This window comes from Panthera tigris, chromosome D4 (genome assembly GCF_018350195.1).
Source record: "Panthera tigris isolate Pti1 chromosome D4, P.tigris_Pti1_mat1.1, whole genome shotgun sequence".
NCBI lineage: Eukaryota > Metazoa > Chordata > Mammalia > Carnivora > Felidae > Panthera > Panthera tigris.
In genome coordinates, this window is record NC_056672.1 from 45,043,038 (window position 1) to 45,059,597 (window position 16,560).

General features: G+C 39.7%; 1 protein-coding gene across 4 annotated transcripts in view; it reads left to right on the forward strand.

Moving 5' to 3' along the window:
- FOCAD (focadhesin) overlaps positions 1 to 16,560 on the forward strand; it is a 319,129-nt gene that overhangs the window by 186,463 nt on the left and 116,106 nt on the right. For all 4 annotated transcript variants that reach the window (XM_042965277.1, XM_042965278.1, XM_042965279.1 and 1 more), the window contains 3 exons: positions 5,159 to 5,293; positions 11,174 to 11,224; positions 12,224 to 12,307. In XM_042965277.1, the coding sequence (XP_042821211.1) occupies positions 5,159 to 5,293; positions 11,174 to 11,224; positions 12,224 to 12,307 (270 nt within the window). The remainder of the gene's footprint in view (positions 1 to 5,158; positions 5,294 to 11,173; positions 11,225 to 12,223; positions 12,308 to 16,560) is intronic.

Here is a 16,560-nt window from a genome sequence, read left to right on the forward strand (position 1 = left end):
AGCCACCCAGGCTAGGAACTCTTGATAAACATAAGGAAGGCCACTTCTTTTGATACAACCCGATTTTGAAATTTCTTTTTATATTTTGTAACTCTGATCTCTCTGGTGAGTGTTTAGGACAACTTCTTATCTGTTGGGTCAATAATTTCAATGATTACATGCTTTGATTCTGGAGATTGGCTCTTTTCCAAACTTGCCTCTTCTTTTCCATCATGCCATACTCTTTTTTTTTTTTTTTAAAGTTTATTTATTCATTTTGAGAGACAGAGAGCAGGGGAGGAGCAGGGAGAGAGGAAGAGAGAGGGAGAATCCAAAGCAGGCTCCACGCTGTCAGCACAGAACCCCATGTGGAGCTCGATCTCACAAACGGTGAGATCATGACTTGAGCTAAAATCAAGAGTCGGATGCTTAACCGACTGAGTGACTCAGACACCCCCATCATGCCGTACTCTTTTATTGGGAATTAAATGCCCTGTCTGAAATCTTTAATTCTTTCAAGTACTTCTGTATTTCCATTTCGTTATCTGAAGGTCTTGGGATTTTTAGTCCTGCTGTTTGTTGCTTTTGTTAGTTCTTTCATGTGGGACTGTATCGTTACAGTTTTCCGAACTCCTTTTTTAGAGGAGCGTATTTTACTTCATTTTTCCGTGTGAACCATTTGGGTTATGTGTTGGAGGAATAGCCCTTGAAGTGATCCAGGTGCCCCCACATCACTGCCATTTTTCATGTTAATGTCTCAGCTTGTTGGTTTTCAGTCCAGCTGTTACGCTAAGGGTGCAGCCCTTCAAGGGTGCTCCGTTCCAACTCCCTGCCTCCTGTAGGCTAAAGGTAGTATCTCCTCTTTCCATGTGGACTTCGAAACACAAGCTATGAGGTTATGGAAACTGACAGCTTTCTTAAAATACCTCAGTGTAGTTATTGCCCTTCTTGTTTCGGGCACTGGGTAATTAACACCAACCCCTCCTGCCCCTTTTTTTTCCTCTTCAGCTCAGCTGTATGTAGCAGAATTTCCTTCATTATCAGCCATTTCAGGTGTGGCCTATCCCATTGCTAGAGCCAGAAGTCAATCTGCTTTCTGAAAACAGACAAGTCATTGGGTGATGCATAGTAGAGGCAGAACAAGCCAGTAAACTGATGAACCCGATGTAATTTGACAGATTGTACAAGTCAAATGGGTAGTGTGGGTCAGATTCACGGGGTTCCACGAGATGCACGTAGCAAGATGGTAACAGATTAAATCTAAGGCGCTCTCAGGGTCAGAAGATCTCTGAGATGTGGTGTCAAGAATAGCCCAGAGTTGGGAAGGTCAGAGAAAGCAGCCTTCTTTACTAGAGGCTGCCCTGTTTCTGATTATGTATGGGAGCAAGCCGGATTTACAAGTATTCCCTGCAGGTATCCTTTGCTTATGTTTAAGGCCACAGTTCATGGCTGGGGTTCTGAAATATTTTCCATATGTCCAGTACCATTTCAGGCATTAGCTTTCAAACTTTCTAGGCGGAAGACTTCTTTAAAAAAGTTCTGTGAGCCCTTGACAATACTTGGAGGATATAGCCTCCCTCCCCACCCACTACCCATGGAAAGGGCAAGGCCCTTTTTGTACTTCTGTACTTGGTGGCCAGACGTCGTCTCTGCTGGTGGGCAGGGTGCATCAGAGCATCTGTGCGGCCGTACTTGGCTCGGCGTATTTTGATTTGTAGAAATACTCAAACGACAAAGCTATTGGCGACCAACCTCACATCTGAGTCATAGTACTTTCCTTTCCTCTTGCTTGCAGGATATTTCTCTCTGGATGTCTTTCCGTCAACTCACAGCAAACATCTCCCACACGGAACTCCTCATCTCCTACAGATACGCTTTTTCTTCCGCTTTTCCCTCCTTTTTACATGTTGCTTTTTATTCACTCGGGTCTTTAGGTGCAAAACCTGTCCCTTCCCAATTCATCCTCCTAGTTCTTTGCGTTCTTTTATTCTCCATCTCACATTTAGTACTCCTCAGGTTCCAGGACCATGAGTCGTTGATAAGGACTGATAATCTGATGTATACTTATTATCATGCGCGGTGAGTGGGGAAGGAGAATCAAAAGACATGATCATTGTCTTCAGAGAACTTAATATCTACTTGAGGAGACAACTTACATTCACGAAAATAGTGAAGAATACTAGACAGTATATAATTAAATGCTAAATTGGGTGGTACAGAGTTTTAAGAGTTGGAAGGTAGAGGAAAGGAAAGGGATAAAAGGAGGGCTTGAATTGTAAGAAAACTTAATTGTGGAACGGGGCTTTGAACTGGGTCTTGAAACACCTCAGTTGGAATCGGACAGGCGTTTAAAGTGAAGAGAAAGCATAGACAATTAGTGAGCATGGGGTTTTTGGAAAATGTTTGAGGCTCTGTATGTGATAGGGACCAGTGAGAAATAGGAATTAGTTTGGGTGACTGCTTTGACTTTGGCTATGAGACTACCAGAAGAATCTTTCAAAAGTAGCATTTCAGTTTTTACCGGGGGAGGGGGGGCGACAGAGAGAGAGAGAATCTTTAAGCAGGCCCCACGTTCAGTGCAGAGCCTGGTGCAGGGCTCAATCCCATGACCCTGGGATCATGACCTGAGCTGAAATCAAGAGTTGGACATTCAGCCAACTGAGCCACCCAGGTGCCCCTGGCATTTTAATTTTGATTGTTCCCCAACTCAGAAACCCCTGGAGGATTCCTTTTCTTTTTTGATTCTGATTGAAACTGTTTTGGTATCCTAGGGACTCTCTGATGTGCCAGTCTTTCCTCACCGGTACTTTGGGCACTGGTTTTGTGTTTTGTGTTCTGACTTAATGCTTTCCACTTCCTCCAGGAGTGTCTGCCTGATTTCTGCCCGTTCCTTCCTCAAGTCCCATCTCACGGCTTGCTGGCTCTCGATGTTCTCTCTCATGACCTCTACCCCCAGACAAAGCTTTACTCCCCGGTGCCTCCTGAAACTCTTTTCTGTTGAAGACAGTTTAGGTTCTAACCATACACCTTTTGTTTCCTGATAATTTAGAATTGCATACGTTTCTCTTCCTTTCCAAGAGGGGCTAAGTTCTTTGAAATGTTCGATTGTGTTTTATATTCCATTGTTCCTCTTAGTACTTTATGCTTCTCTGAGGGGCTCGAACTCACAAACTTCGAGATCACAAACTGACGCTCAACCAACTGAGCCTCCGAGGTGCCCCCTTAGTATATGTTAACGGGATCCAAATTTGTAGTGGACCCCAAGCCAAAGACCACTTTTCTGCTCTTTCACGGAAAGAAGAAAATAAGAGCAAAAGCGTCAACTCCAGCTGTTCTGAGATATTCTTCGCCATCTCCTCTTTAAGCCTCTCCTTAATCTGTGTCCTTAAGTATATTCATTTATCATTGACACCTTTTCACTTACTACCTTATGTAGTTTTTCCTAAATAATGTAAGTTTATAGATGGAGATAAATTGTGTGTTAATTGAAGCTTAAGAGAAGAGATGGGAGTATTTTAGAAAGATTAATCCTTGTTAAACTCTATCTAATTGATCTGTGTTGGCACTCTTCCTGCCTGAGTTTTAAAATTTTAATAAAATATCTGTACGTGAAGAAATCATCTGTTGTAGTTGGGATCGAACTTAAGAGACATTTGAATATCCAGAAAACGAGATACTGAAATGAACGATACTGAAATGAACTAAGAACACTTGATTTAGAAAATTGGGTCAAGTTAAAAATAACATTTTTGTTGGGCAGTGGGTTTTGTTGTTGTTGTTGTTGTTGTTGTTGTTTTGTTTTCTTTGTAAAGAGACTTCACGCCCAGCTCAGAGCCCGCCGCAGGGCTTGAACTCACAGCCCTAAGATAAGACCAGAGCTGAGATCAATAGTCAGACACTTAACTGACTGAGCCACCCAGGCATCCCAGAGCTGTAGTTTTATTTTATCATTTAACAGTCTCTTAAAAAAATCTGTAGAGGAGTGCCTGGGTGGCTCAGTCGGTTAAGCGTCCGACTTCAGCTCAGGTCATGATCTCACAGTCCATGAGTTCGAGCCCCGCGTTGGGCTCTGTGCTGACCACTCAGAGCCTGGAGCCTGTTTCGGATTCTGTGTCTCCCTCTCTCTCTGACCCTCTCCCATTCATGCTCTGTCTCTCTCTGTCTCAAAAAAAAATAAATAAACATTTAAAAAAAAAAAGTTAAAAAAAAATCTGTAGAGACTTTGAAAACCAAGGTTTAAAGTAATTTATCTACCAATCTGTCAATATATTTATATATATATATTTTAAAGTAAGCTCTGTGCCCAGCATGGGGCTTTAACTTATCACCCTGAGATCCAGAGTTGCTTGCTCTACTAACTGAGCCATCTAGGAACCCCAATTATTATTTTAAAGTTTATTTATGAATGAGAGAGAGAGAGAGAGAAAGAGCAAGCAGGGGAGGGGCAGAGAGAGAGAAGGAGAGAGGGCAACTCCCAAATAGGCTGTGCATTGACAGTGAGGGGTTTGAGCTCACGAACGGGGAGATCATGACCTGAGCTAAAATCAAGAGTCAGGCACTTAACCGACCAAACCACCCAGGCGCCCCCCCGCCATTATTATTTTAAATAATACACTTATCCTCCAGACTCCTTTAAATGTTTGCAAGATGACTTGTGTTCGATTTATATCTGTTAACATCTCAATTTTCGGAGTGGTGATGCAGTTTCAGCAGGACTGAAAAACAAAAACTGTGGATACCTACCTGTCTTTAAAACTGTTCTAACATTGGCTTACCCTTCTTTGTTTCAGGCAATGATTCTTCAACAATGTATATGGCTAATCTGGTGTGTGCGTGCGTGTGTGTGTGTGTGTGTGTGTCTACGCATGTGCACGCATGTGTGAGTTTTATTTCCTTGATTCACCAAAATAAAGTAGTAAAGAAGCCATCGTGTGAATCAGGCTGCGTCTTCTTCAACAGTTGTTTACCTTGGTTTAAGTAAGTTCTTTTGAAAACATAAAAATTAAAATAAATAAATAAAAAAGTTCTTTTGAGGCGTGATTACCTTATCAAATCTTAACTTCCGGGAATACTCTTCTTGTTCTTTCCTAGTTTCCTCATAATAAAGCGACTCCTTTTACTAGTGGCCTCCTGCCAGTTGGGATTTGGTTGGGTGTTGACTTTTTTATTTGCTTCCCAGGTTGTTTGCATTCGCTCCACGTGGAATGCTCTCTCCCCGAAGCTCAGCTGTGACACGAGACCTCTCATTTTGAAGACCCTCAGTGAACTGTTCTCTCTGGTTCCTTCCTTGACAGTCAATACAGCTGAATATGAGGTATGCACTTGGAGCTCGATAAATTATCTGTTTCTACCTTGGAAAGACGCGGGCCTTATGATAACTTACAGAAGAAGATATTCGTAACCTTTGCCAAAACTCTTTTACCACATTTTGTTCTGAGAACGTGAAATCTTCGTGGTGTAGGAGTAGGAGAATATCCGTCCTATCAATTCTGTCTTTTTAAGGCTTATTTACCTAAAGGATACCAAGTTTTTATTAGGAGAAGATAGTCAAGATTTTAAAAAGTCAGTGTGTTAAAAACGGTGTTTCTAAAGTAATAGAATTCCTGAGGCCAAAAGTTGAAATTCATTTTGTTGGTGTTTTTACTTGTAAAAAATGTCGCAAAGACTTTAATAAGGCAGGGCAGAAGTCTCCCATAGTACAGACATACTGTCATTTGTGTTTTGCTTCTACGTTTGTCATAGATTTGATTTTTACATGTTAGTTCACATTTCCCATGAACGTCTATACAATGAGGATGATTGAAAAATCAAACTGTCTTAGGAGAGGAAAATAATTTTTTTAATTAATTTTTTTAATGTTTTTATTTATTTTTGAGATAGAGACAGAGCATGAGCAGGGGAGGGGCAGAGAGAGAGGGAGACACAGAATCTGAAACAGGCTCCGGGCTCTGAGCTGTCAGCACAGAGCCTGACACGGGGCTCAAACTCATGGACTGTGAGATCATGACCTGAGCTGAAAGCGGACACTTAACTAACTGAGCCACCCCACCGCCCCGAGAGGAAAATAATCTTATGAGCTGCTCAGTATTTGTCATTGTAGTGACCCGAAACACTTGGTGGAAGATGCTTTGCTAGAAGATTCATATATTCTGCTTAACATTTTCTGTATTATCTCTTCTTGAAATGAGTCAAATGAGAGAGTGGCGAATTCATTTACATCTCGACTTTTGTCGCCATATCGCCGCTCATGCTCACCTTTTCCCTTTTTCCATTAAAGAGGAGCAATTGATTTTCACTTGAAGTCTTCGTGAACTTTTAGTTTGATTTAGTTCTTCACAGACTTTGATAAACTACCTCCCCCGTAAGAATCCAATAATAGTCTCTTAAATGCTTTAGATTATGTGAGAAGGCAGGATTATAAGATAATACTTCTTCCAATCATTCTTAGTGCTGCACAGTGGATGAAATCAAACTTGTCCTTCCTGAAGATACAATACCTAGCATAGCGCCTGGCACATAACATATATTCAGGAAATAGTTCATGCATGATTGAACCAATATAGGGGACTGTGAGTTTATTGTCACATTTGGGTTTTTGTTTCAGGGTATTAAAAAAAAAAAAAAGAATCAATTTGAGACTCCAGAGTATGTAGTTCACCAACCGTCTTTTTTATGGCGACCGTTATGATACGTATACTTACGTTATCAGAAAGTCTGTTGGGCTACTGACACAGAGCTAAGACTAAAAGCCAAAGTAAGGACATGTTGTGTATATTCATTTTCTGTTTTCAAGGACTGAACTCATATACCTTTGTATTGCTTGTACTTTGAGTTATTCAGATTTTATTACAGGTTAATTTATGAACTGGTTTTTGTGCTGGTTTCTTCTCTTTGCTTACCAGTGGCTGTCAGTTTTCTGTTGTGGGGAGGCGGGACTTGATTTTTTTTCTTTTTCGAACGTACATTCTTTTCCAGTGGTGTCTTATTCTGGTGTATCTTCATGCTTATCTTTTTTTTTTTTTTTTTTTAATTCTTTAAATGTTTATTTATTTTTGAGAGAGAGACAGAGTGCTAGCAGGGGAGGGGCAGAGAGAGGGTGACACTGAATCTGAAGTAGGCTCCGGGCTCTGAGTGGTCAGCCCAGAGCCTGATGTGGGGGTCGAACTCAAAAGCCGCAAGATCATGACCGGAGTCGAAGTCGGACGCTTAACTGATGGAGCCACCCAGGCGCCCCAATGTTCATGCATATCTTAATGAGGTTCCTTGTTGCTCAGATAGATTGCTTTGAGGCCATTCCATCCATCAGTTTCCTCCCAGTAAGAGAGAGCCCTTCAGTGACCATATCCACTTGGAAGCAGAAATAAAGACATGTAGAAGGAGACCTCTGTCCATTTGTCTCGATCTATCTGTCTTGCTCTCTCTCTGTCTCTCCCCATCCCTCTCTTTTCCCTCATCTTCTCTTCTCTCACCGTCCATTGCCTTCCTTTCTCCCTCCCTCTTTGCCTCTCTCCCTATATGTATCTAGATAATGGGTTCTCTGTTAACTGCTTAGAGTTTGGGTATAATTTTCCCAAAGCATTTCTTAGGTCGTTGCTGTTCCCAGTCACTGCAGTGTCTTGTGTTTGCCTAAAATGGAATCCAACCCCTCTTTACCTAACCAGTAAATACCTAATCAGGTCTTTTAGAATCTGGCCTCACTCTGTTTTTCCTGCCCCCTGCACTCTAGGAAAATTAAACCACTGGTAATGTTTCTTTTTTTTTTTTTTCTGCCTCCAAACTTTTCCATTTCATTTCCTTTGTGCACATTGTTTTCTGTCAGAATTGCTTTTTTTTTTCCCATCTCTAATTTTAAAATCGATTTTAGACGATACGTAATTGGTTGAATTCATCCTGTTCTTTGAGAATTTTTGTGCAAGTGGGAATCTATTGCTAGAGACTTGATTCTTTATACTATTCTAAGAGCATTTCTCTTTTAAAAAACGTTTATTTATTTTGAGAAAGAGCAGGGGAGGGGCAGAAAGAGAGGGAGACACCGAATCTCAAGCAGGTTCCAGGCTCTGAGCTGTCAGCTCAGAACCCTATGTAGGGCTTGAACTCACAAACCGCAGAATCATGACAGAGCCGAAGCCAGAAGTTCAACCGACTGAGCCAGCCAGGCACCTTTAAGAACATTTATTTGTATTTTATACTACAGATATGTGTGTTTGTGCATATATTATTTTTCCCATTAAAGTATAAGCTTGTTGAAAATAGACACGATGCTTCCATTAGTGTATTTTCTGAATTGCTTTGCAAAGTGCTTGTATATCCATTCATTGACTCAGGATATATTTATTAAAACTGTGCTAGGCTTTACAGACACTAATACATATTCTAGATATTCTTTTTAAGTGTTTATTATATTCCCAGCACCTTTCCCATTAATTTATACCAATTTGTTATAATGTCTCACAGGAAGGTATTATTTTTCATTTTATAGCTAAAGGATCTGAGATTTGAAGAGGTTCATCCATTCATTAAATGTTTATTAAGTACCTGCCACATGCTAGGCAAGTAACTTGACGAACATTATAGTTTCTAAATGAAGGCTGGTGTCTAAACCTGTAACTTTTAGCTCCATAGTCTGTACTTCCCCATTACACCATGTTGTCGGTCCTTGCCTTCCTTTTTTTTTTTTTTTTTTTTAAATGTTTATTTATTTTTGAGAGAGACAGAGAGGGAAACAGAGGATCTGAAGCAGGCTCTGCGCTGGCAGCGCAGAGCCTGACGCGGGGCTCAAACTCACGAACTGTGAGATCATGACCTGAGGAGAAGTCAGACGCTTAACCCACTGAGCCACCCGGGCGCGCCCCAGTCCTTGCCTTCCAAGAGCTCAAAGGTTGGCAGAAGAGGTAGACGTAAGCAACAATAATTATAATAACATTTAAAAGTTTTTTTTATTGTATTTTTAATTTACATCCAACTTAGTTAGCATATAGTGCAATGATGATTTCAGGAGTAGATTCCAATGATTCATCCCCTATGTTTAACACCCAGTGCTCATTCCAACAAGTGTCTTTCTTAATGCCCCTTACCCATGTAGCCCATCCCTCCTCCCATAACCCCTCTGGCAACCCTCAGTTTGTTCTCGGTATTTAAGAGTCTCATGTTTTATCCCCTCCTTGCTTTTATATTATTTTTGCTTCCCTTCCCTTATGTTCATCTGTTTTGTATCTTAAATTCCACATATGAGTGAAATCATAGATTTGTCTTTCTCTAATTCCACTTAGCATTAATACCCTCTAGTTCCATCCACATAGTTGCAAATGGCAAGATTTCATTCTTTTTGAATGAACGTGTGTGTGTGTGTGTGTGTGTGTGTGTGTATACACACACACACACACACACACACACACACACACATCTTCTTTATCCATTCAACCATCGATGGACATTTGGGCTCTTTCCAGACTTTGGCTATTGTCGACAGAGCTGCTATAAACATTGGGGTGCATGTGCCCCTTTGCGATAGCACACTGGTATCCCTTGGATAAATACCTAGTAGTGCAATTGCTGGGTGGTAGGGTAGTTCTATTTTTAGTTTTTTGAGGAGCCTCCATACTGTTTCCCAGAGTGGCTGCACCAGCTTGCATTCTGACCAACAGTGCAAAAGACATCCTCTTTCTCCGCATCCTTGCTAACATCTGTTGTTGCCTGAGTTGTTAATGTTAGCCATTCTGACAGGTATAAGGTTGTATCTCATTGTGGTTTTAATTTGTATTTCCCTGATGATGAGTGATGTTGAGCATCTTTTCACATGTCTGTTAGCCATCTGGATGTATTCTTTGGAGAAGTGTCTCTTCATGTCTTTTGCCCATTTCTTCACTGGATTATTTGTTTTTTTGGATGTTGAGTTGGGATAAGTTCTTTGGAGATTTTGCATACTAACCCTTTATCTAATACGTCATTGCAAATATCTTCTCCCATTCTTTTGGTTGCCTTTTAGTTTTACTAATTGTTTCCTTTGCTGTGCAGAAGCTTTTTGTCTTGATGAGGTCCCAATAGTTTATTTTTGCTTTTGTTTCCCTTGCCTCCAGAGACGTGTTTAGTAAGAAGTTGCTGAGACTGAGGTCAAAGAGGTTTTTGCCCGCTTTCTCCTCTAGGATTGTGATGGCTTCCTGTCTTACGTTTAGGTCTTTCATCCATTTTGAGTTTATTTTTGCATCTGGTGTAAGAAAGTGGTCCGGGTTCATTTTTCTGCATGTCACCGTCCAGTTTTCCCAGCACTGTTTGCTGAAGACACTGTCTTGATTCCATTGTGTATTCTTTTCTGCTTTGTCAAAGATTAGCTGGCCATACGTTTGTGGGTCCATTTCTGGGTTCTCTATTCTGTTCCACTGATCTGAATGTCTGTTTTTGTGCCAATAATAATAACATTTGATGGGTGAGTACACTTAATCAAAGGGCTATGAGAGTATGGTGTGGAAGGGGCCAGCATTCTAAGAGGGATTGAAGTAAATCTTATTTAGTTGGTGCTATAAGACTAGGTTCTTGTAGAATAAAAAAAAAAATGTTGCTTCGTATTGAAGTCTAAGAAATAGAATATACAAAGACAAGGAGTTATAGAAGAACCTTCTATGATTTATAAGGACAAGAAGTTAGATGTGATTGAAATGATGAAGACTGTGGGCCTTGGAAAAGAAATGTCTTTTTAAGCTCAGTTACTTATTAAATATTTGTCATTTGAGGACCTGGGCTTTATAGTATAGGCTTTGGAAATGAAAAAGTCAGTCACTGCCCTAAGGAGTGTAAATCTACTAGGGAGTTAGCCACATACACAGATAATCAAACCGGATGCTGAAGCGTACCATGGGCCATATGGTCACTTGGAGAAGGGAGAACTGCCTCCTGGGAACCGTGGCATGAAAGAGGAGTGACATTCGTACTAGGTAGGACTTGAGAGGTCCGCAAAAAATGGTCAGGTTTCTCAATTTAGTAATCCTAACATCTCACTGTATTTAAAATGTCCATATGTTTCCATGATGAGTCTGTTTCTGAGCATTTTCATTTTCTGAATGATGGGTAAATACAGATGAAGTCTATCACTAGCGGTATAATTTTGAAAGTGATTTAATTTTCACCGTTTGCTGCTTTAGATTGTTGTCAGTTTTGCCTTCGACTTAAAAATTTATTGTGATGTTTATTGATTTTTCAGAATTTTAAAGTCCAAGTCCTCAGCTTCCTCTGGACCCACACTCAAAACAAGGTACTTTCACAAGGGTGTCAGTGAAACGCAACCCAGGTGGGAAAGAACTGTGAAACAAGACTGTTTGAATAAAAAAATATAACTAATTTGAAATGATGGCTTCTTGATCTTAAAAGAATTCTGACATTAGTAAGTTTAGGTTTTCAAAATTCTTTTCTTTTTTATTTTTTTAATAATTTATTTTGAGAGAGAGAGCGCGAGCATGAGCAGGGGAGGGGCAGAGAGAGGGAGAGAGAGAGGGAGAATCCCAAGCAGGCTTCTGCACTGCCAGTGCCGAGCCCAATGTGGAACTTGAACTCACGAACTGTGAGATCATGACCTGAGCTGAAACCAAGAATCGGACGCCTAACCGACCGAGCCACCCAGGCGCCCCTAGAAATTCTTTCCAGTTTATGCCCATTAATGCATTTTTGTCATAAAAGGCACTTGTTACCTGGTGAAGCTGACAGATGTAAAGAGAGACTGGTGCCATTGCGTCATTTTTTTAATGGCCCTTCCCCTTTGCTGCTTTGCCTGTCCCTCAACAACGAGCATATCAAACGAACAAAAAGTCCAGTTCATTTTTTAGATGTCATTTCCAATCAAGGAGTACAAAGAAGAGGGTGTCTGTTGGTGACGTTATACTACACTCATGAGTGTATGAGCTTAGATTCCCAAGGGCTAACTTTTTAGTAGCTGGAGAATCAGAACCTAATTCCAACGGATCGAACTTTAAATCCATATACTGCTTCAGTAAACCATGCCACCTGATGGGGACCTGAGCGATTTGGAGTGAATTGATGTTTAATGTCCGAACTGGGATAAAAACGCAGTGCTTCTGATCTCTCTACCGAGCGCTGATTTCTCTCTCTTTTTAGTGGGACCTAGTAAGCAAGCCATGAATACCATTTCCAAAGCCCTGACTATAGCACTTTGAGGTTGGCGTGGGAATTTTGTTCTTCCTCCAAAGGTGATGTGTAATATATATTGTTTCTTTTGTTTTACTGGTACCCCATCTAGGAATCAATTGTAGCAAACGCTGCCTATAAATCTCTGTCACATTTTAGCGCGGGAGAGCATACCATTCTTCATCTGCCCGAAGAGGTAGGCCTTTCTGCTTTCCCAGTGGTATCTCTTGACTGCTGGGGTTCATAACTGTATTTGTATTTCCTCTCTTTGAAGATTTTTAGCTGACGCATACGTAACTCTAGATATGTTGTCTATAAAGAATGAGAACTTACATATATTAATTTGTCTAATCTGTAAAAGACTGGAGAGGTCTTAGACCCCACAGATAATGAACTTAAATCTCTTGGAAGCAGATGGAAGGCACGTATGGTGTTGACGAAATCTCTGTAGGTAACTGCATGCCGGTGCCCCTGGCTTACCCCGGAGGATCTGTGTCACCGTAGGAACCATTTTGCCCAGTTTGCTACCTCCTGGAGTAGTTCACTTCCAAGCATGGCCTGCATAGACTAAGGTTTAGGCAGCCTGTGCAGCCAGAGATCCTTATTTGTGATACAAAATTGAGATGCATGTGAAAAATCTGCTATTTTAATTCATTTAGTGTGAAATGATACATAGGTTAGTCCCAGGGAACTGGATGAAGAAAGGATCATTCTTCTAAGAGTTAACACATTGTGTGACATTATCTTAGTTTATATGTATATGCATATACATATATATATATATATATACACACACACACACACACACACATATATATATATATATATATATATATTTTAATTTCTTTGAAGCTCTATGCTTAACGTGGCGCTTGAACTCACGACCCCAAGACCAAGAATCGCATGCCTAAGCCAGCCAGGTGTCCCTCTTAGTTTTTAGATTGAAAACATACAACCTTTTCTAATATCTACTTAATATGACCAGGTTTAAGTTACTAGGTTATGTTAAGGACCTAAGTGTATGGATCTCACATTTAATGTTACTGCTAATTTAAATGCGTATGAATGTTTATTGAATGCCTCTAGAGTGTAAAGCAGACATTGTGTTAGAAGAAGTTACATCTGATGTTACCCAGAATCAGTCCTTAGGTCAAATGGCTCAAGAAGTTTTGATACAAATGTCTTAGGATCCTAAGGCATTAAAATGGGTTGACTTTTTCCTTGGGACTGAGTTTTTATAGAGGTTAGTTGCCAGTAGGAACAAGGCAAACTTGTGTTTATTGAATTGAATTGGAAGGATTGTTGAAAGCCTCTTGTAAAATCAAATCCTAACTAAGGCAGGATTTCTCACGTTGACGATGCAAAGACAGATGGGCCAGTTTGTTGTGTGGCTATCCCAAATGGGAAGACTTAAGAAAAAGTGTTCTGTAACTCATGAAATTTAAAAAGATGAACTTCAGATTGCACTGGAGGTCTCTTGTTGGGATGAGCACTGGGTGTTGTATATAAGTGATGAATCCCCAAAGCCAAGGGCACACTGTATTATATACACTGTATGTTAGCTAAGTTGATGGTAAGTTATATTTAAAATAAATAAACACGTAAACGCATAAAGAAAGAAAGCAAAAAAGTTTAAAAAAGGAAAAGGTAAAGGTAAAAAAGCTACATGTAAATTTTGTATGCAACTGCCTACCAGTAAATTGGGTACAACATCTGGAAAGATACTTTTTATTATTATTATTATTATTATTATTATTATTATTTTAATAAGCAATTGCTAATTTAGATTACAGCATCATAATTACCTTTACTTTTAGCTATTATTCATGAAATTTGGAGTAGTAGCTTTGGAATAGTAGCTTTGATTAAATAACTCCCACATATTCCTAGCTGTTTAGTCTCTACCTCTTTAGGTATTGATATGTTTATATCTTTTCCTACTTTAGCATTATGTTCAGTTTCTGATATTAGAGTTTAGATTCAGTTAAGGGCTACGCTTAGTCAAATATTAGATACTTTCTTATTTATTTAGAGAGTGCGCACATGTGCCCACAGCAGGGAGGGGCGGAGGCGAGGGTGGGGTGGGGTGGGGGGAGAGAGGGAGAGTCCCAAGCAGGCTTCACGCTCAGTGCAGAGTCCAACACAGGGCTCAGTCTCATGACCGTGTGATCATGACCTGAGACATTATCAAGAGTCTGACGCTTAACTGAGACACTCAGGCATCTCTATTAGATACTTTTTTAATCTAACTGTTCAATGTCCTCTGCTAGCTGAGGACACGTAAATAGCTCTTTATACCTTCCAATGTAAAGGGTAGTGGTATACTTAGAGTTGGGGTTTCTATATATGCTTGGGTTTTCACCATTAGAGTGTGAAGAACTATAAAGGAAATGTCTAACATTTATACTTTTTCTGCCGTGCTTCTCAACTTTTTTTCTACCCTAACCCCCTTCTGGGATACGACCTACTCCGTGAAGTAACAGTGTTCACTGCAGTGGATATTCTCAACTAGGCTTAAGAGGAGGGGACATAAGTGATTTGAAAGAGTCTGTCTTTGACCCCCAGTTTCTGATATAGACGACCTGCCTCCTCATGGAGAATTATTGCTTCTAAGACTGCACAATGCATTCTTCTTCCTTTCATTGATTACTGATTTTCAATTTGGCTGTTTGAATACCTAAGAACTAAAAGTCCAGAAAGTGGTCAATGTGTTTATATCCCAAACAAACCCCGAAAGGCTAAGGATACAACCGAGTCACGTCCCTACCTCTGTTTTTTAGATGATAGCAGTGATGTGAAACTGAGGCTCTTTTATAAAAACATATTTTCAATGGTTTGAAGAGTCCCTTCCAGGTAGGGACTTCTGTTTCTTCCTTGTTGACAGAGATTAGTCACTCTGCACGACGGGCAATTTGACTTACTCAGAAAACTGAAGGTTACCTCTGTACCTTTCCAGTGAAAGTACATCCACATTCTCTCTGTGAAAACTTGTGAAAGAATCTTTTAAATGAGAGTGCTGTAAATTTCAAGTAAAAATCAACAAAAAGATACACTGTATCCTTAGCAACAGGACTACTTTCTTATATAATGTAGCTACTCTTGTAAGTACTGTATTGCCTTTCTCTAAATTTACTAAAGAAAGATTTCTTGTTCATTGATACATCCATTTAAACCCTGAAACTTGTTGAAAGCTCACAGATGGATAGAACAAAAGGTGTTGGGAGAGTGGCAGACATCAGTTTGGGTTGAATGAAACAGTCCACCTAAGGTAGAATTGGAACATGTCTATGAGCCCTGGAGTTTAACGAGATACCACGTGAGTTAGGGGTTTGAATATCAAATCCATGAACTCCTCTTCTTGTCATTAGGTTGTTATTAGGAAGTTCTGTGGGATTATTGATAGACACTTCATACTTGCATCAGTTTAGCAATTATTTATTGGACATACACTAAGCCCGAGGCCATATTCTAAGCTGGGAATGTTGAGCGAATCCGTATGTTTCGTTGGTTTGTAAAAATATCATCGTTAATCACTTGAAACATGCAAATCTGAAGTTGGTCAAAAAGTTTCAGGGGCTTCTTTGAGGCCTTGTTGATTCCAACGTTAAGAAATGGACAGAAATGATTTTTGTTTTTTAGTTTGTATTTCTTTCTTCTGTTGAACTATTTATTCTCTTTGGCCTTCTTTAGTGTCCCCCCAACCCAATAAAACAAAGCAAACAAAAATAAACAAAAATATAGAGAATTGTTATTCTGGTAAAACAATCAGTAATGGACAAACATTTAGGCAGAAGACTGACTCTCATCTTTGACTTGGGTCCATTAAAAACTATTTAGGTGTTCAAAAATTAAGTTGTTTTTTTTTTTTAATTAAAGAATCTTAAGATAGATTGTGTTCTTGATTTCTGGAGTTAATTTTCGAAGTGAGTAATGGAAGAGAACTCATTATGCATCCTGCGTTGGTATTAATGTGGTGTAACCTCTTTGGCTTTGATTTAAGTGAATGTCACTGCATTCATCAGAAGCTGTTTCTCTTTTTAAATAAATGTATGCAGATACTTGACATGTTCTAAATAAAATCCTGTGTTTATGCACAAACTCTTAGATTTTCATGGGTTATACACAGGAAAGGTGGTTAAAAGGTTATCTGGCTCAGAACCCATAGTGAGGCATTTTGTAGTATGAACTTTCCAATATTCAATTTGAAGCAGATTCTAAAAGTAATTTGTCATTTAATATTTGGCTCTCCATTTAAGTTTCTTCAACAAAGCTTAGCGATAATTGGAAGGGTATAGTTGTGTGTGTATGTGTGTGTGTTTTAAATATATATGTGGTTTTCCTGGGTGTTTTTAGTAGCTACTGTCATATAATTACCAAAATGTGATAATTTTACAGGTATTCTTTTAGATGACTTCTCTTGACTTTTCTTAGTTGTACGCCCATTCATCG